This window comes from Esox lucius, chromosome 13, assembly GCF_011004845.1.
Source record: "Esox lucius isolate fEsoLuc1 chromosome 13, fEsoLuc1.pri, whole genome shotgun sequence".
NCBI classification, from domain to species: domain Eukaryota; kingdom Metazoa; phylum Chordata; class Actinopteri; order Esociformes; family Esocidae; genus Esox; species Esox lucius.
The window spans coordinates 26,487,342-26,506,170 of NC_047581.1; the positions used below are offsets into that span (position 1 = coordinate 26,487,342).

The following is an 18,829-nucleotide window of genomic DNA, read 5'->3' on the forward strand; positions in this document are numbered from 1 at the left end:
TCAGCATAAAAACATTGGACCATGAAGTACGTATAATTAAAACGTTGCGGAGATCCATATTTATAAAAGGACAAATCATTTTGGGTCTAGAGTATTACTATGTGTTTTGATGTTGCAAATCACTATGACTGCTACGCTGCCTAAGTCTTTAATTATTAAATTAAATAGCAGAGGGTATACCAAACTCAAATTGATCAACGACCGAAGACACAATATGTATTAAAAAGAAAAAGTAGATGGCGCTATGCTACCTTTCGTAACTAGCAATGTGCAGTAGAAGAAGAATGATCATCCAATTGTAGCACTACTTTTCATGTTGCGGGAATTTTGTTGTTGACAACGCCTAAGCCCAACGTAATTTGGTTTGCTTTCTAGATTAGCTAATTACTGCTACATTTGACGTTTGATGACTTCTTCAAATAATATGATCAGTTTGATGATTATGTACGAGGATGAGTCTGTGAACATCCGTTATGGAGATGATTCCAGTTTGCACTTGTCGCCCTGTGGCTCAGAGTTCGTGCTGGAAAAATCTCCACCACCTTCTGCACATCCTCTCCAGTCTAGTGAGAAGGTTCGGCAGAGAACGAGGTTCACCACAAGCAACTACAAGGTAACATCAACAGATCCCTATTTCACAATTGAAATTACGTGTATATTTGACTTTGCCAATCCTGTCTTGTCAATATATTAGGACCTGATGCTTAGTGCCTTGGAGTTCAGGAACAAGTATGCCGCACGACCTTACCTGCCAGAAGAACTCTTTCCTGAAAGCCAAAAAACAGTTAGTTTGTTTTTAACGATATTTTTCTTTTTGTTGTCGATAGATACGTTACTTTTGTGCATTGGCCAACAGTTTCCTACCAGGATACTAATTAACCTTTCACCATTATGATTATGCATTTTACCTTGTCTTTCAGCAGGTCTGCAGCATGTTCTCCAAAGTGGAGTGGCCGGCATGTCATTCCAGCAACCCAGAGGTGGGATCAAATGGAGAGATCAACGTCCACTCAGTGGACGGGAAGGCTAGTCTGCTGCTTTCTCCCTCTGGGGAGGAGTTCTTTGTGCACTTTACTTGCAGACTCAGTCAAAAAAAGCACTGCAGGCCTGAGAGCCAAGACCCAGATACGTCTGTCACTGAACAAGCACTGCAGGACCCACAACCCTCCAGGTCACAGACTCCTTTTCAACAGAGTAATGCTTGTGCTGATCAGCTGAAGGTGAACATTTTTATTTAGCCTCCACAAAAAAAAAATGATATCAATGTGGCTGTGTGAAGTCTTAGGTAGACAATAAAATATTGTCTTCTAAGGCAGACGAGAGAGACCTGACCACAAGAGTGGTCCAGCACCACTCTGTCTCCTGTGTTCTCCCTGTGTGGAGTTACCCCCTGTCTCTGGCCCTTCAACGCTGGAGCACTCCATGCCCTGGAGAAAGGAACAAGGAAAGAGCAGAAGAGACAAACAGGGGAAGACATCAGACTGAGACAAAGGCAAACGCATACAAAGGAGAGAGGATGTCCAACCTGCCTGAGGCCCTGCCTATCAGATGCTACTCCCCACATCAGCACAGGTCAAAGTAATTATTTTATAGTGATATTAAAATACTATATATAATTTGTGTGTGTATATGTGTGTGTGTGTGTGTATGTATATATGTATATATCATTGTATGTATATATCATTGTATGTACAGTGGGGAGAACAAGTATTTGATACACTGCCGATTTTGCAGGTTTTCCTACTTACAAAGCATGTAGAGATCTGTAATTTTTTATCATAGGTACACTTCAACTGTGAGAGACAAAATCCAGAAGATCACATTGTATTAAAATAATTAATTTGCATTTTATTGCATGACATAAGTATTTGATCACCTACCAACCAGTAAGAATTCCATCTCTCACAGACCTGTTAGTTTTTCTTTAAGAAGCCCTCCTGTTCTCCACTCATTACCTGTATTAACTGAACCAGTTTGAACTCGTTACTTGTCCACACACTCAATCAAACAGACTCCAACCTCTCCACAATGGCCTAGACCAGAGAGCTGTGTAAGGACATCAGGGATAAAATAGACCTGCACAAGGCTGGGATGGGCTACAGGACAATAGGCAAGCAGCTTGGTGAGAAGGCAACAACTGTTGGCGCAATTATTAGAAAATGGAAGAAGTTCAAGATGACGGTCAATCTCCCTCGGTCTGGGGCTTCATGCAAGATCTCACCTCGTGGGGCATCAATGATCATGAGGAAGGTGAGGGATCTGCCCAGAACTACACGGCAGGACCTGGTCAATGACCTGAAGAGAGCTGGGACCACAGTCTCAAAGAAAACCATTAGTAACACACTACGCCGTCATGGATTAAAATTCTGCAGCGCACGCAAGGTCCCCCTGCTCAAGCCAGCGCATGTCCAGGCCGGTCTGAAGTTTGCCAATGACCATCTGGATGATCCAGAGGAGGAATGGGAGAAGGTCATGTGGTCTGATGAGACAAAAATAGAGCTTTTTGGTTTAAACTCCACTCGCCGTGTTTGGAGGAAGAAGGAGGATGAGTACAACCCCAAGAACACAATCCCAACCGTGAAGCATGGAGGTGGAAACATTCTTTGGGGATGCTTTTCTGCAAAGGGGACAGGGCGACTGCACCGTATTGAGGGGAGGATGGATGGGACCGTGTATCGTGAGATCTTCGCCAACAACCTCCTTCCTCAGTAAGAGCATTGAAGATGGGTTGTGGCTGGGTCTTCCAGCATGACAACGACCCAAAACACACAGCCAGGGCAACTAAGGAGTGGCTTCGTAAGAAGCATCTCAAGGTCCTGGAGTGGCCTAGCCAGTCTCCAGACCTGAACACAATAGAAAATCTTTGGAGGGAGCTGAAAGTCTTTATTGCCCAGCGACAGCCCCGAAACCTGAAGGATCTGGAGAAGGTCTGTATGGAGGAATGGGCTGAAATCCCTGCTGCAGTGTGTGCAGACTTGGTCAAGGACTACAGGAAACGTATGATCTCTGTAATTGCAAACAAAGGTTTCTGTACGAAATATTAAGTTCTGCTTTTCTGATGTATCAAATACTTATGTCAAGCAATAAAATGCAAATTAATTACTTAAATCATACAATGTGATTTTCTGGATTTTTGTTTTAGATTCCGTCACTCACAGTTGAAGAGCACCTATGATAAAAATTACAGACTTTTACATGCTTTGTAAGTGGGAAAACCTGCAAAATCGGCAGTGTATCAAATACTTGTTCTCCCCACTGTGTGTGTGTGCGTATATATATATATATATATATATATATATATATATTATTCTAATGCTATATATGGTCATCTGTTATGTCCATATATTTATGGAGAAATTTACAAAACTATCTTGGTAGATCATTGAGGTTTCTAGATAGTTGATGACTAAAAAGCTATCTTTTGGACAACATATGGACTTCTTCCTACTTTTAATTGTGTTTATTGCTCTCAATATTTGGTATGAACATTATATAGTGTTTGAAAACAAATAAACGCTAACTGCCCAAATAAATAGCTTTGCACTATTTGTACTGTAGGTGGAATTTCAGGGACTCACTTGTCCAAGCTAACCAGGACGTGGAGCCACACCTCCCTGCAGAGCAGGTTAAAGTGTTATGGTGCCAAGGTGTTGTCTACAGGTACCTGTCTGTACTGTGATACATAGTGACATTATTTGAATAAGCTCCTGTATTATTTCTGTAAATGATGTGTTGATCAAATACTACAGTGCAATTATTCAGTGTTAATAAATCAAGGAAAGCATGTCACACTGTAACATGTTCCGTTCTTAGGACAGAAAAAGTTGCTTGTCTGTCCTTGTCTGCAGTTATTGTCTTTGCTAACAATTTGCCCCTCTGTCCTGTCGGTCTCTCTGCTGTCCAGGATAGTTGCTGGAGCTATCCCAGTAGTGGAGGTTTCTCCAGGGGATGGTTCAGTCATCAGGTCTAATGGAGTGCTGACCAGCTACTTCACCCACCACAGAGCTGGGCCTGGACTGGTACATCATTTAGTCATGCTTCAAATTACACATTTGCTGTTGAGCGTACCATATGAAATCTATTGTCAGTCTTTAAGCTATGTTGTCAGAAATGCCAACCGTTTCATGAATTTCAACATGCATATGGGGAGGTTTGACATATATAACTGGTATAAAACCAAATTTCTTCGGTTTATATGATTATATGGGGAATCTGATAGAAATGTTGATAGAAATCCAATAGCAATTCCAGTATATGTGTTGGTTAGGGTTAGGGGTTCCGGGACAGACTGAAAGTATTGCTCATGCTCCGTTGTTTCAGGTGAAAGATGTGACGTACCACCTGAGTAGCCTCCCCCCTGACAGCCCTGGGCAGGTGTACTCTGTGAGCTCCGTGGTGACCCGTGCCTGCAGGTGAGCGATCACAGGAGACCTGGACTAGCTGACTCCTGTTGGCCCACCTGCAGTCAGGCAGCGCTACACCCAATGGAAGTGAGGCGCGCTATGCCAAAAAATACTAAATCTATCTTACAAAATCATGAGATGACATTTAAGATATATAAACATTTGGATTTGTAATTATGTGTTGATTTACCCATACCCAGTGTTTTTTGCTTAAATATTTGACACTCAATAAGTAAGATTCTAAATTGCTAAAGTTAGAATATATTCATTTGAACTGCAACCCCGTTTCCAAAAAAGTGCAACTAACAACATAATGCAATGATGTGCAAATAATATATCCCTGTATTTAACTGAAAATAGTACATGCCCATTTTGAATTGGATGCCAGCAGCGCGTTTCAAAAAAGTTGAGACCGGCAAGTTTTTCCACTGTGTTGCATAACCTCTTCTTTTAACAATACTCTATAAGTCTCCTTTGTCGTATTTTTCGTTTCATAATGCGCCAAATCTTTTCAATGGGTGACAGGTTTGGACTGCAGACAGGCCAGTTTAGCAGCTGGACTTTTTTTTACTATAGAGCCATGCTTTTGTAATAGGTGCAGAATGTGGTTTGGCAGAAATGAGCAAAACTGAAAAAGACATATGTTGCTCCAAAACCTGTATATATTTTTCAGCATTTATGGTGCCTTCACAGATGTGCATGTCACCCATGGCATGTGCACTAATGCACCCCCATACCATCACGGATGCTGGCTTTTGAACTATGTGCTGATAAGAAGTTGGATGATCCCTCTCCATACAGTTTTACTTTACAGTCTTATATACCACAGTCATCAGCCCATTAGCATTCAGGATTCAAAGCACATGGTTTAAAATACGTTATTCTTTCTTCAGTAACATGATGATTTAATTCAACAATACTGTCCATAGATTTGACCACTTCCATTTTAACTTCCACATTCTTGACAGGATCCTAAACTGCTATAACCAGGCCAAGGACACTCTTAAACTCCATCTTACACCTAGCTGTTTGCACAAGGTTTGGCCTTGCTCTATTTCCATCCATCCATGCTTGTTAGTCCATTGTGTATTGGTGAATAAAGATTAATTGTGTGTCTCTCTGTGCAGGACATTAGTTCAGAGACAAAATCATTTGTACAGGATGTACACATTCCTGAATCTGGTTATATTAATACTCCTGAGTCGGCACAAAGCAGGTACGATTAAAAGTGTTCAGATTAATACCTAGATAATAATGTATTTAAACTAAGTGTAATTCTTATTTTGGGGGGGATTGTTTAAAAATCTTGTCTTATCAGGCCTTACTGTGTTGCTGAAGAGTTGGAGAAGATCAGACGCTTCAACTGTATCCTTAACATTGATATTCTGGTTAGTTGGCCTGGATAGTAAACCAGGGTAAGACACTGTTACCATATTGAAATCTACATCTTAGACATTAGCTAGCTGACACCAACCAGAACAAACCAACCACTCTAATGTAGCTAGTAGTAACCTGTCCTTGATTAGCAATAGGTATCTTGAGTGGATGACCTGTGTTCTTTAACCATCTCTTTCCAGTTCTGTTGGAAAACAGTCATCTGCTTGGAGCCCAGATGGGTCCTACAGGGGAAGGTTGTGGTTTTAGTGGTTCTAAAGAGAATGCATCCCACTTTAAGCCGATGGAAGAGAGCAATATAAATGAAGCCCTACAGAGAACTTCCAGAGCAATTCAAGATATCGACAAGCTCATCTCAGCCACGGCACTCACTAGAGACACAGCTTCATGATGTATCATTTAGGCTTTGTTGGCAGAAGAAGCTTGGAAATTAGGAATTTGAAAATTATTAATTTGGCTTGTCTTGAATTTCTGTGTAAGCCATGTTTGTAAGCATCACGTGCAGCTTTGGGATTGTGTATAGACCTGCCAACCAGAGAAAAGAAAGGGTCAGCAGAGAGGCATCCGACTGTTCTCAGGTGGCACTGCACCATCAATCAAAGCCACTAGTACAAATGAAAAACAACAACACACCGCATTTCACCTTCTAAAACCAATGGCTATTAGAAACCCATCTGATACAGTATGGGATCATGTTATGACTATATAGCCTATGAAATAAGTGCATCATTGCCTCATTCTGTAATTGCATAGCAGATTCTCTCTCCCCTTCAAACTTCTTTTGTCTGGTTTTTTTTATAGGATATATCCTAGGTCAATAAAAAGGGTTGACACAGGTTTTACAATATTATGGGGAAATTGCATTTACCCCTATTAGCCCAATTTTTTGGTAGAGGCACCGTTGGTTGTAATTATAGGCATGACTGTAGATAAATCTATACCAGCTTTGCACATATCGACACAGCAATTCTTGCCAATTTTTCTTTGTAAAATTGCTCAAGCTCTGTCAAGTTAGACCTTTGTAGAATAGCAATTTTCTACTCTTTCCACATATGCCCAATTGGATTGAGGTGCGGGCTCTGACTGGACCAGTCAAGGATATTTCAAACTTGTCCTGAAGCCACTCAAGCATTGTCTTTGGGTCCCTGTCATCCTGAAAAATGAATCTTCACCTCAGTCTGTGGTCCTGTGAATACTTCCAGTGGGCACTGTAAATATTTGTAATTTGAGAGTGAAAAAATGAAAACAATCTGATATAACAGATTTCATAGTTTATCTCATACCTGGGGAAGTTGCTATAGTTATAAAGGGGAAGTTGTACGATAGGGAAAAATTAAATAATGTGTCTATTTGAAAACAATTGAGAGTAGCTTGCAATACTTTTCATCTAATGATAGTAGAAACTGAATAAAGTCACAGTACACTAAATAGTATGGTGGTAGTGGCGTGGTGATAGAAGTTTGATGGCAGTTTCTTCTGATAACCTATTACAACTATAATGTTTTTAAACGATTTCATGAGGCTTCTTTAAAGATAGTCCTGAAAAATTTTTACTCAACATGGCGTTCGTCCATTTCACATACACTTCTCATTGAAAAATGCAATAAACAAGAAAACAGACGATTCAAAAATGTTTCTCTCCTCGTATCTTTGTGTTTTATCTTAATTAGAACTGGGGGAAAACGAATAAAGGATTGGAAGTGCTGATTATTACTTGTGTAGTAGCTTAGTCTGAATGCGTCTTTTATACTATTATGAATTTAAAATAATACTGTAGTTGGCAACAAGTGTGTTTTGTGGTGAGTATTTTGAGACTTTTGTGCTGATGATGTTGGAGTGTTTAAAAGATGCTGTTAAATGTGCAAAACCAGAAATAGGAAGAAGTGTATAAACTACAGGGAGTGCTGGTATGACCACTTTCAGTGCAACTTTTTTCTCAGAAAATAATGGTGAGTCGCATACTCATTCTTATGTAATTGAAATGGTAACATTACAACCAGACTGCATCTATTTTACTCAAAGAATGTCTGATGTTATTGTCTAAAAGGAGATTTTAACTGTTTTAGGACTTCATTTTAGATGATTCCCCAATGAAGCAAAATGTTTTGAAAGATGTCCTCCACATCTTGTGCTATTAGGGTCTTCACCCTGAAAGTAATATGTGTCAAGAGAAACTAATTCATGGATCAGTTTTCTTTAATATTTTTCTGAAATTTCAGCTAACCTTAGCCACCTCTGACAAAAAGGGCAATGGGAGCAATGGGTTTAAGGGATATATTTTTTCCTTAAGATGGTCAAATACCATTTTGTCTTACAGTAGCTAGAAGTGTTGTTTTAATACAACGGTACTACCAATTACTGTTTGTCTTGGCCAGTGGACACCAGTAAGAGCAACATCTTCGGCAGGAGCTAATGGGGATCTATTTAAATAGTAGACAGACTACTTGCAAGACTTTTGAACCATTTAACATCGAGTTGAAAAAAGTGTGAAATGCTCCTTTAACTAGGGTAATACAGACAACAGCGGCTGTGTCAATATTTTAAAGTATGCAGACTGCTTTGGGACACTTCTCATTTCTCGCCTTCCACATCTCATTATAATAGTCAGTCTATACATTTCCTGTATGTGCATAATCCTAGCTCTGTGTGCAGGCCAGTAACACATTCGCTATAGTCCTACAGCCAGTGCTATACAGAGTCTATCGAAGAGTCTTGGACAGATTAGGTGAGTGCTAATGTTAGAGGATAACATATGAGGATAATTTTTTTTGAAGGTGTTCAGCTAGTGTTTGAACTTTCAGAGGAATGTTTTGGTTTATTTTAGTGGTACATTTTCTTTTGTATAGGCCTACTATGGTTGTGCATGTGTCTTTCAGAAGAAGTTAAACTGAAAAGAAACTAAGGACTGATGAAACCTGTAATTGAATTACATGTCATTTAATTAAATACGTATTCTGCTGTGAAGTTTGGCTATGAGCTAAAATTGTGGTTGAGAAAGGAAGGATAGATTGATGGAAATGTTATCAAAAGTGGGTCGAACCAGTAAAAGCCTACAAGTATTTGTTTTTAAATATACTTATTTAACAGTTCCAGCTCTTAATGTGTTAACCTGATGCCATTGGTTCTTCTTACATTATTCTGCAAAAAGCCAAAGGCACACTCCAAGGGAATTTACCAGAAGCTTGTGTTAAGGGGGTCCACCAGATTAGAGGCAGCATATATGACCAGGGATGTTCTCTAGATCTGGTGATATGGTGTATGAATTCAACCCTTTTCCTGTCCTGCTTTGATATTTGAAATATAATAAATAATTCTGGGAGTGAATTTTTTTGGAATAAATAGTACATCATGTTATGTATTATTTTTACTTAGATACTTTACACCACTGCAAAAATAAGGTTGCAGCTCGATGGTCTGAAGATAAATCATCTCATATCCTCTCAGGTCAGAAAGTACAGGAAAGGCAAAAGCATATTTACCTTTGTGGTTTTACCCGCCCTCAGTTTTCAGAACAACTTTCAAGTTTCAATAGGTCATATGCACATGACATATAAGGCCAACTACACAACAAACATTTTAATTATTAGTTCCTGCTTTTAAAATCTGATAAAAAATCTGTGGAATAATAATAATAACAACAAAAGAACAGAGTAACAATATTCAGTGCTAGATAAGGAGAGAAAGCCTGACTGTACCACTGACATGAATGTAATGTAATGCATACAACTTAATTCTCTCAACTTATTTTTCATCTCCAGGAGCAAAAATCGGTCAGGGCTCTCATGGCTCGCTTCAACACAGGTGCCGGCGGTCCCTTGAAGGAAGGGGTTTGCCCCAAACTAACAACCCAATCCAGACAGCCCACCAGGTCCCCGCTTTTAGCCAAGATCGCTGCCCTGGAGAATAAACAATCAGAACAGGCCTTGACCACCACTAACTCCCCTGCACCCAAGTCTGTGTTTCAGAAAAATGTTGAGACAGCTGCCCAAGAGGATGTAGGTAAGTCCTTCCCAAAACACCCGTCTCTCAAGCCCAAAGAGACCAATTGGAACAGAGAGTCTTCCGGGTCCGAGTCCACTTATGCTCAATCTCTACTGAAAAGGCCTCCAATCAATAAAAGCTTTCTGGACAACAAGGTCAAGCCGGTTCCTGCTTCAGGCACTCCCAAACCCCCATGGGTGAAAGACAGCGGGTCAGAAAACATCCCTGCAGCAACTCTGCTGCCCTCAGCCCCCAAACCAAAGACATCTACCCTACAATCCCTCCTTGACCAACGGACCCTGAAGGAACCCTCAACACCGTCCGCCCCAAAACTGTCCTCAAGCTTGACCCTCAAACCCCCAGTGCCCGCGGACCAGAAGAATACCCCTTCAAGACAGGGAACTGAGAAAGAGTGTGTCAGCGTGGGGAAAGCAGCCTTAAACCCCAGTTTCATGACAAAGGTGTCTGGTGGGAGGGATGAACTGTTCCCAGAGAAAGAGAACGATGGTCCCTCGACCCCTAAGAAGAAACCGCTACCTAAGGTGTTTTACTTGGGGAACCCTCCTCTGAAACCCAACAGGCCTCCCCATGTGGACTTGCAGAGCTTTAGGACCGATGGTGAGAGAACCTCTTTTGTTCCTCTACTATGTACATCCCAAAAATAAATGTTTGACTATTAATTGTGTCACAAATGCTAATCTTTTCCATTGGGTGACAAGTTCCAGATCCAGGGCAGAGCACAGTGGACCCCTCTTCCTCACCCATACCCCACACCAGCCGTTTGTCTGACCGTCCACGTCTCTGCCGCCTCTCTCAGTCTGCAGCTATGTAAGTACATTCCTGTGCTTGGGACACACAAACAATCAGAAATGAACCCCAAGAGCAAATTCACCCCGAACCCTGTCCAATTAGGCTAACTTAACCATGTCCAGGGCACCCGAATGTAAACCTGTCCAGAGCAGGCTGACGTTAACACTGGCCACAGCAGGCTGACTTTAACCTTGTCTACAACAGGTTAGCTTTAACCCCTGACCACAGCAGGCTGACTTTAACCTTGTCTACAACAGGTTAGCTTTAACCCCTGACCACAGCAGGCTGACTTTAACCTTGTCTACAACAGGTTAGCTTTAACCCCTGACCACAGCAGGCTGACTTTAACCTTGTCTACAACAGGTTAGCTTTAACCCCTGACCACAGCAGGCTGACTTTAACCTTGTCTACAACAGGTTAGCTTTAACCCCTGACCACAGCAGGCTGACTTTAACCTTGTCTACAACAGGTTAGCTTTAACCCCTGACCACAGCAGGCTGACTTTAACCTTGTCTACAACAGGTTAGCTTTAACCCCTGACCACAGCAGGCTGACTTTAACCTTGTCTACAACAGGTTAGCTTTAACCCCTGACCACAGCAGGCTGAATTTAGATTTGTTTATAGCAGGTTAACTTCAACACCTGGCCAGAGCAGACTGAATTTAAATTTGTCTACAACAGGTTAACTTTAACCCCTGACCACAGCATGCTGAATTTAAATGTGCCTACAACAGGTTAACTTTAACCCCTGACCACAGCAGGCTGAATATACATTTTTACAGCAGGTTAACCTTAACCTCCGGCCACAGCAAGCTGAATTTAAATTAGTTTACAGCAGGTACATTTTAACCCTTGGCCAAAGCAGGCTGAATTTAAATTTGTTTACAGCAGGTAAATTTTAACACCTGACCACAGCAGGCTGAATTTAAATTTGTTTACAGCAGGTACATTTTAACCCCTGACCACAGCAGGCTGAATTTAAATTTGTTTACAGCAGGTTAACTTTAACCCCTGGCCATAAAAGGCTAAATTTTAACTTGTTTAAAGCGGGTTAACTTTAACCCCTGACGACAGCGGGCTCAATTTAAATTTGTTTACAGCAGGTTAACTTTAACCCCTGGCCAGAACAGGCTGAATTTTAACTTGTTTACAGCAGGTTAACTTTAAACCCTGGCCAGAACAGGCTGAATTTTAACTTGTTTACAGCAGGTTAACTTTAAACCCTGGCCCTAGCAGGCTGAATATAAGAGTTGTGATCATCACAGGAAGTTACTGGGGTTTCTGATGTCATCGATCTGAGAAACTGTCCTCTAGATTCATCTTATTTCCAAAATAGCTTTAACTAGAAGAACTGTATTATAATTACTTCACTGCCAGTGACAATAACAGCAGTGTGTGTATAAGTGTATGTGTCTTTCTAACCGTGAACAATCAGGAACCAGGATGACCAGGAGAACTATGACGATGTTGGGACCTTGAATCTCTCTCCACCCCCTCCCCCCGGAGGTACCACCCCCCTTCTAACTCCCCTCTTAGAAGAGCATTAACATAGTGAATGATATACATAGCTACATCCTTTTGTGGAGAAAATATGATTAATTGTTTTATACTGTATGTTGTGCAAACAGCCAACATCATATAACAAAATGATCCACTTTTGTTTTGTTTTTATTACAGGACACCCGAATCATAAAACTGAGGTACCGTCCGTAATTGAATGGTTCTATTGAGAAATCAGAACTGAAATAACTGCACTGTATGGATTGCCGCTACAACAGAAACATAGCATGCATGCAGAAGTTACTTTAGTGGCGTTAAAAAAATGTGTGATATTTGTGTAAGTGAAAATACCATGCAGGGAGAAAAGGGGAAGTGGTTCATATACCGATCAGATATGATTAGACACAATATGTACACCGACTGATCAAATGGCTAGTTACATATTTTTAGATGGTATGTCTCTGAAAATAGTCAAAATCTTGCATCTGTATGTAAAGCGACATGATCATCTAACTGTTATTTCTTTCCATCTGAAAGTTCCAAATCGCAAACAAATTATTGGTTTAAAATGCAGAGTGACAACCGAGTCTAGATAATTCAAACAGACAGTGCATTCCCTTCCCCAATGATTGGTGATCATTATGTGAGGTAACTTTTAGATTAGTTGAGATCACTTTTAGGACTGTGTGTTTTGGAGGTGCTTAGCCATTAGAATTGGGTGAATATGTACATAACTGCTGTTTTCCTTTAAGCTGGAATTTTATATTGTCCCTGTTCTGACAGGGCGAGTTGTGTAATGAAGAGACATATGAGGACCTGGAGGAGAGATGGTGAGAGGGACCTAGCACAGAGTACATTTTTTTATAACATCATCTGTCTAGGCTGTTACCATTCTTTACCTAACGTTTACCCACCCTCACAACAGGTCCGAACAGGAAGTTAGAGAAACAAAAGAAAAAGAGAGTAATGAAAAAGAGAAAACAAACCTACTAAAACAGGTGAAATTGGTTTGCTCACCCAGTTTCCCTAAAGCATACGCTGAGTCAACGTTATCAGAATAATTATGCAATACTTTGGCTTACATTAAAGTCTCATCTAAACTTGGTTGCCATTTCTGTCCATTCCTTTAGGGGTCTAGTGATGAGGAGATGTATGAAGACTTAGATAGGAAATGGTGAGGGGTCTTCAGCAAAAAATTATGATAAATACAATTTTAAACTATGCTTTCTATAACAGTTTTACCTATGTAGTAGTTTGCTTTATGTATTATTCTATACCCAACTCTATACTTTACTCTCTCTCTCGTCTACGATAGGACCGAAAACGAGGATATAGGATCAAAAGAAACCACAGAGCAAGAGAAGAGTGACAAAGAGAAGAAGAGCGACAAAGAGAAGAAGACCGACAAAGAGGAGAAGAAACGATTAGAGCAAGAAAGAAAACTGCAGAAAGCCAGAGAAAAGAGGGAGCAAGAGGCCAAGAGAAAGTACAAGGTAAACAGAAAGTGGTCCCTATACAGTATATACGTATTGTTAAAGTTTTTTGGCTCTTTATTCCAGGACTTTGGATTTCAAATGATACAATTCAGCCTTATTTGTAGGGTATTTTCATCGGTATTGAATAGATGTTTCATATTTACTGCCAGTTTTGTGAACAATGTCCCCATTTTAGAGTGCCGAAAGTATTTGGACAGATGAACATTATGTACAATGAAGTGAGGTGATGAGGTGGTTCCTTTTTTCCACACTCTCCTCTTGTCAGCCCATTTCATTAAAATATTTGTATATTTGTCTCATCTGTCTACAATACATTTTTTTGCAGAAGTCTGCACGCTCTTTTCGGTCAGTGGTACTGAAACCCCTCCTGAGGGCCCACAGCCTTTCTGTGTATTAGATGCATTTTAGAGCTAGCGCCACTGAGAAAACTTGTCAAACTAATTATGAAGCCCTTGACTACTTGATTCCGGGGGCATTGTTCAGAGCTACAACAACACTTTGAAATGTCTTTGGGTCCCCAGGAGAGGTATGAGAAGCCCTCTTTGAGGTCGTCCGGCATTTGCGGCTGACCAGTGTTTTGCATCTTGCTGTCCTGCCTCTGCAGATTGTCTGTTGACATCTTTTGCAGATGAATCTAGCTGACAGATCCTGCTTCTTCATTATATTCATCATATTTTATTGAGCAACTTTTGTTTACTGGTCAGATGCTTCAAACCCCAGGCCACCCTGCTACCCCCACCCCGATCTCTCCACCACCCTATGCATTTGAGTAATGCGTATTCCTGTATGTAGCTTTCAGAGAAGATTGAGGTGATTCACAGAGCCAAGGTTAATTCAGACATTAAAGGAGGGAAGAGTGACCTGCCCCTAAAGCAGGGGGAGACAATAGATATAATACGCATCGTTAACAACCCAGATGGACGCTGGCTGGCCAGGAACAATGACGGAAACTGTAAGTATATACATGTAGAGCCCGTACACATCCTCCTCCCTCCCTCCACCTGTTCTGATGCCTCCTGCTCCACATTGTGTTGTAGATGGCTATGTGAGGATCGAGGCAGTAGACATAGATTATGGCCTTCTGAAACAGAACAGCAAAGGATCCCTAAATAACCCGCCCGCTGGAGAGCCTGAAGTTTATGATGATGTAGCTGCCTGCAGGTAAAATAGGAACATTGAATGAAAGGTCAAACATTGACGCTTTGACATTTTGGTTATTTTGTTGTCTAATGTAGGTGATGTGTGATTGTGCCTGATTTATTTCAATTCTGATATTAGTCTTTTGTTTTTTTTAGTGTTCTGACAGAACAACAAGGTAAGCATCACATTTTTCTATATAAGTACAACCCCTGGAACTATTTTTTACATATTTTTACGCATGGATATTTGTGCTTAGTTCTAACCACATTCAATAATAAAGGTAACCCAAATGAACAAATCACACAAATAAGTGAACTTTAAAACTATCTATGCAATTAAAACAGAATAGAATTGGAATATCCTCGTGCAGATAAAGTTAGCACAAAATTTTAATCAGGTGAAGTAGGCAAATTAGTAAATCATTACAGAGGGTCCAGCTTTCTGTGACAATTAAAAACTTGGTCTGGTTTGGTTTTGTCTAAAACTGACAAACTGACACTTCCGGATGAGCTTCTTGGTTGTGTTGGCAGTGTTATTTGGGTTATTGTCTTGTTGCATTGAGAAGCACCGCCCAGTGTGTTGGCATTTTCTTGTACATCAGTACTACACTTCTGAATTATTTCTGTTGTTGCCATAATTCTTTACATCATCTAAAAAGATGAGTGAGCTCTTTCCAAAGGCAGCCATGCATGCCCATGCCATGACACTACCACCACCCTGACACTACCGTAGTTATTTTCCTTGGCTGACCTTGTCATTGCCGATTGCAGAAAACAGTTGTAGTTCATTTCCTTTTCAGGACATTCCAAACTGATGATTTAAACTTTGTGTTATGGTTTTAATGGAGTTCCTCTTTTTCTTTTAGTATCCAAATTGCTTGCTTTTCTTTTTTATAGACAGCTCCCTAGTTTTCATGCTGGATTATGCTTTCTGACACCAAACGCAGACTCCAAAAGGCAAAAGCAAAAGATGGAACTGAAACTACACATTCACAGCTCTTTGGTGTGTGTGAACAATCAATGTAACAGGAAAAACATGATAAATTAGAAACGCTTATGAGCTTGTAACATGGGGGGATGGAACTCTGACAGTGTTATAATTCTTTGTTGTTAAAACAAGTTTTGGAATGGACAGAAATAAAATATGACATTCTGTACTTTTGCCTAATATTCATCTTTTAATCCTACTTTCACATGAATAATGTAAAGTCGAAATTGCAATTCATATGAAAAATCGCAGTTTTGACTTTACAGTCCAAATACTTGTGGAGGGAACTGTAAATAGCATTGCCAGTCACATAGCAATGAAAAATGATTTACAATGTTTCCTATTAATACCGCAGCTAAGGATGGAGAGATCTACGACGATGTGGACGGAACAAATTCAAATAGGTATATTATCTCCTTATGAGGTGCAATGAATACAAGATGGATTGTTGTAAATATTCATATTGAAAATATTTTTAAGCTGCACTATTTTGGATTTTTCAGTAGAAAAAGCATATGTTTTATAATAATGTAATAAGATAATGAGGCCCTTTAAGAGTTGTTTAGCAGCACAGTGCCAGTGGAATGTCAATTTATCATTTTTGGAGCGTGCCTCTACTTTCCAGCCAATCCTGTTTCAGCAATCTCGTTCCAGCCAATCGCCTTCTGCAAGGCGGGTCTTCCTCCTTGGCTTATTTTGAGCAAAGTTTGCTTAATGTAAGGAACTATAATGGCAGCAAGAGACCAGGATGACAAACTGCCAGTTCCTCCCTTGTCTACTATAGAATACACTACAAAAACCGCAAAGAAGCGAAAGAAGACTAGCTCTCTATAGCTAGAAACCAGAAACCCTAAGCTAATGTTAGCAAGGCTAAGAATAAGGTTGAACTCTGAGTTAGCTTATATTTTTCATTCATTCTCTATCAGGCATTGGTGTAGAACTGCTTTCTGACCACTGAGTAATTGCAAAATACTGTTATTGTTTTTTTTACTGAAAATCCTTTCCTAGTGCAGCTTTAAAGGATTGCAGTTACCTTTAAAAGTTTCTCTCATTCAAATGCTCTTTGTGTAGTATTTTACTGATATCTAGAGGTCAGAAATATTGCTGCGCATAATGCTGCAGTGCATTGACAAAAATACAAACTGGATAATTATGTTCAATTATGGTTTTATTTTCATTCTCAGATTTCTGGCACCACCTGCAGTGCTTCCAACTGGAGGTGATGATATGATATGAACTTGTAGCGGTTCTTCCAATTCTTCATATATAATTCAATATTTTCTTCTATACAGTGTACACTGTATAATTGTGCTAAAGACATGTGACTCAAATAGTACAACTTAAGTGACCTATGTCCACAGATGAAGTATATGACGATGTGGAGACCCAGAGCTTCCCTGCCCCTGCTCTCAACAGGTGAGGAAAGGATGCAAGTGACAGAGTTCAGTGATACAGGTGAATAGTCCATTCAACAGAAATGTGCTTTAAATGAATACATGAGTTGAACCTTCATGTGTCTCTCCATTTTAGTACCCCTCAGCTGACATCAAAGGGAATGCAAGGTGAAATGGACTCTAAGAAGAAAAAGAAGTTTGAGAAAGAGGAAAAGGAATTCAGGAAGAAATTCAAAGTATGAGTTCTAATTGTGACAGTAGTAAGCAAAATGCAGCTAAGGCTGGAAGCTTAATATCGCCCTCTTTCATACTATTCAAAACAGAATGAAGTAAAAATATTGAAAGAATTTACAAAACAAAATAATAATTCAATGTTTCTTAGTATTGTACCATGATTTGAATTGTGCTAACCCTATTGATATGTTCCACCATAAGTTTTTATAACATTATTAGAATTCTACTAACAGTGGTGACATGTTCCACTGTACATTTGAATAATATGATTGGTATTGTAGTAACACCGTTGACAGGATTTGTATTGTACTAACACGGTTGACATACACTGTCAGTTTGAAGGGGAGATCCAAGTGTTATATGAGCTTACTGTAGCTCCTACGTTGGCAAATAAGAAATGGGGGAACAAAGACCTGCAGCTAAAACCAGGAGAAGTCATTGATGTCATTACAAAGCCCACAGAAGGCAAACTGATTGGCAGGAACAGAGACGGAAAATGTAAGTTGGCATCAGTTGTTATAGATTCATTATTCACAATTAACTAACTTTGAATTCATTAATTTGAATGTAAATATCTATTTCCCAGTTGGTTATGTGTCCATGGTCAACGTTGCAAAGTAAGTTAAGTAATATTTATATTTGTTAAAACACACATGCATGTGCTCTCTCTAAAAAGTTAATAGTGTACTTAAACACACATGTGTGCAGAATAGTCCTCAATCTATATAGAGATTGTTATTGAAGGATCTGCATTGTTACATGTCTGCAGGTTATTAAATATTTTTGTATTGCAGTTTACTGCAAATGCTACCACATAGTAACATTAGACAGAACCGGTGTTTTAATCTATTATTTTACATCAACAGTGATGGTGGAGATATTTATGAGGACATTGGAGAAGGTATGTCTCTAAAACATAAAAAAAAATATTATGTGAAACGTTTTCTTTTCAAACTGAATTCCAGACATGGGTACACATGTTTTTTTTCCAGATTGCATTTATGATAATGACTAAGAGGAGCTATATCCGATATTTGGAGGCAACCAGGACTTAACTCTGCACTGCACACTGAAAGTGGGTGTTTTTGAAAAAATTCTGTTTCATCAATGTGCTTCTGATGTGTAATTATGTTGTTTAATAATTATGGATACATGAGCTTTATTTGCTGCTTTTGTGAATGAATGTGTTGCAATGAAATAAAGTGGGTAAATCTGCTTTCTTTGTATGTGAAACATTTACTATGGAGATGGAATGTATGTAAATGTAAGCTCTCAGACCATTTTAGCCTAGCTTTTAGACTGAGATTATACAGTATAGCTACTTAATCTTAGTGTAGTTGTATAGTTGTCTTACAATCAGAGCCTAGTTCATACAATCTGCTTGGGAAAATATTATTGATATAGCTAATAATAGAAATAATTGAAAAGAAAAGTTTTGAGTGAGGCATTCAATTGGCAGTGGTCTCTTAATTTTAATCCTTCTGTTCCT

General features: G+C 39.6%; 2 protein-coding genes across 3 annotated transcripts; both read left to right on the forward strand.

Moving 5' to 3' along the window:
- The first annotated feature begins 325 nt into the window (after positions 1 to 325).
- c13h5orf34 (chromosome 13 C5orf34 homolog) lies at positions 326 to 7,415 on the forward strand. Its single transcript, XM_010876720.5, has 11 exons — positions 326 to 613; positions 695 to 784; positions 921 to 1,220; positions 1,313 to 1,572; positions 3,559 to 3,660; positions 3,905 to 4,019; positions 4,321 to 4,412; positions 5,372 to 5,441; positions 5,531 to 5,619; positions 5,722 to 5,768; positions 5,981 to 7,415. Exons 1-11 carry the CDS (start codon positions 425 to 427, stop codon positions 6,187 to 6,189), a joined length of 1,563 nt encoding a protein of 520 aa, XP_010875022.3. The 5' UTR covers positions 326 to 424; the 3' UTR covers positions 6,190 to 7,415.
- Positions 7,416 to 7,692: 277 nt separating this feature from the next.
- Positions 7,693 to 18,555, forward strand: LOC105014414 (FYN-binding protein 1). Of its 2 annotated transcripts, none has more exons than XM_010876718.3 (20): positions 7,693 to 7,747; positions 9,557 to 10,397; positions 10,499 to 10,607; positions 12,025 to 12,095; positions 12,267 to 12,289; positions 12,873 to 12,919; positions 13,015 to 13,087; positions 13,220 to 13,263; positions 13,405 to 13,582; positions 14,378 to 14,537; positions 14,623 to 14,746; positions 14,881 to 14,900; positions 16,068 to 16,116; positions 16,897 to 16,931; positions 17,074 to 17,128; positions 17,243 to 17,342; positions 17,676 to 17,838; positions 17,927 to 17,957; positions 18,207 to 18,241; positions 18,333 to 18,555. In XM_010876718.3, the coding sequence occupies exons 1-20, from the start codon at positions 7,745 to 7,747 to the stop codon at positions 18,353 to 18,355; spliced, it is 2,184 nt and encodes a 727-aa protein (XP_010875020.2). In that variant the 5' UTR covers positions 7,693 to 7,744; the 3' UTR covers positions 18,356 to 18,555. The 2 variants fall into 2 exon arrangements, with proteins under 2 accessions (XP_010875020.2, XP_010875021.2); XM_010876719.3 differs by lacking the exon at positions 7,693 to 7,747 and adding an exon at positions 8,330 to 8,523.
- Positions 18,556 to 18,829: the final 274 nt, after the last annotated feature.

Coding starts and splice junctions, on each gene's coding strand:
- LOC105014414 (XM_010876718.3), top strand. Junction 13,088..13,219: donor AAACAAACCTACTAAAACAG/GTGAAATTGGTT, acceptor CCATTCCTTTAG/GGGTCTAGTGATGAGGAGAT. Junction 16,117..16,896: donor GACGGAACAAATTCAAATAG/GTATATTATCTC, acceptor TTTCATTCTCAG/ATTTCTGGCACCACCTGCAG.
- c13h5orf34 (XM_010876720.5), top strand. CDS start 425: ATGATCAGTTTGATGATTATGTACGAGGATGAGTCTGTGAACATCCGT. Junction 4,020..4,320: donor ACAGAGCTGGGCCTGGACTG/GTACATCATTTA, acceptor CCGTTGTTTCAG/GTGAAAGATGTGACGTACCA. Junction 4,413..5,371: donor GTGGTGACCCGTGCCTGCAG/GTGAGCGATCAC, acceptor CATTCTTGACAG/GATCCTAAACTGCTATAACC.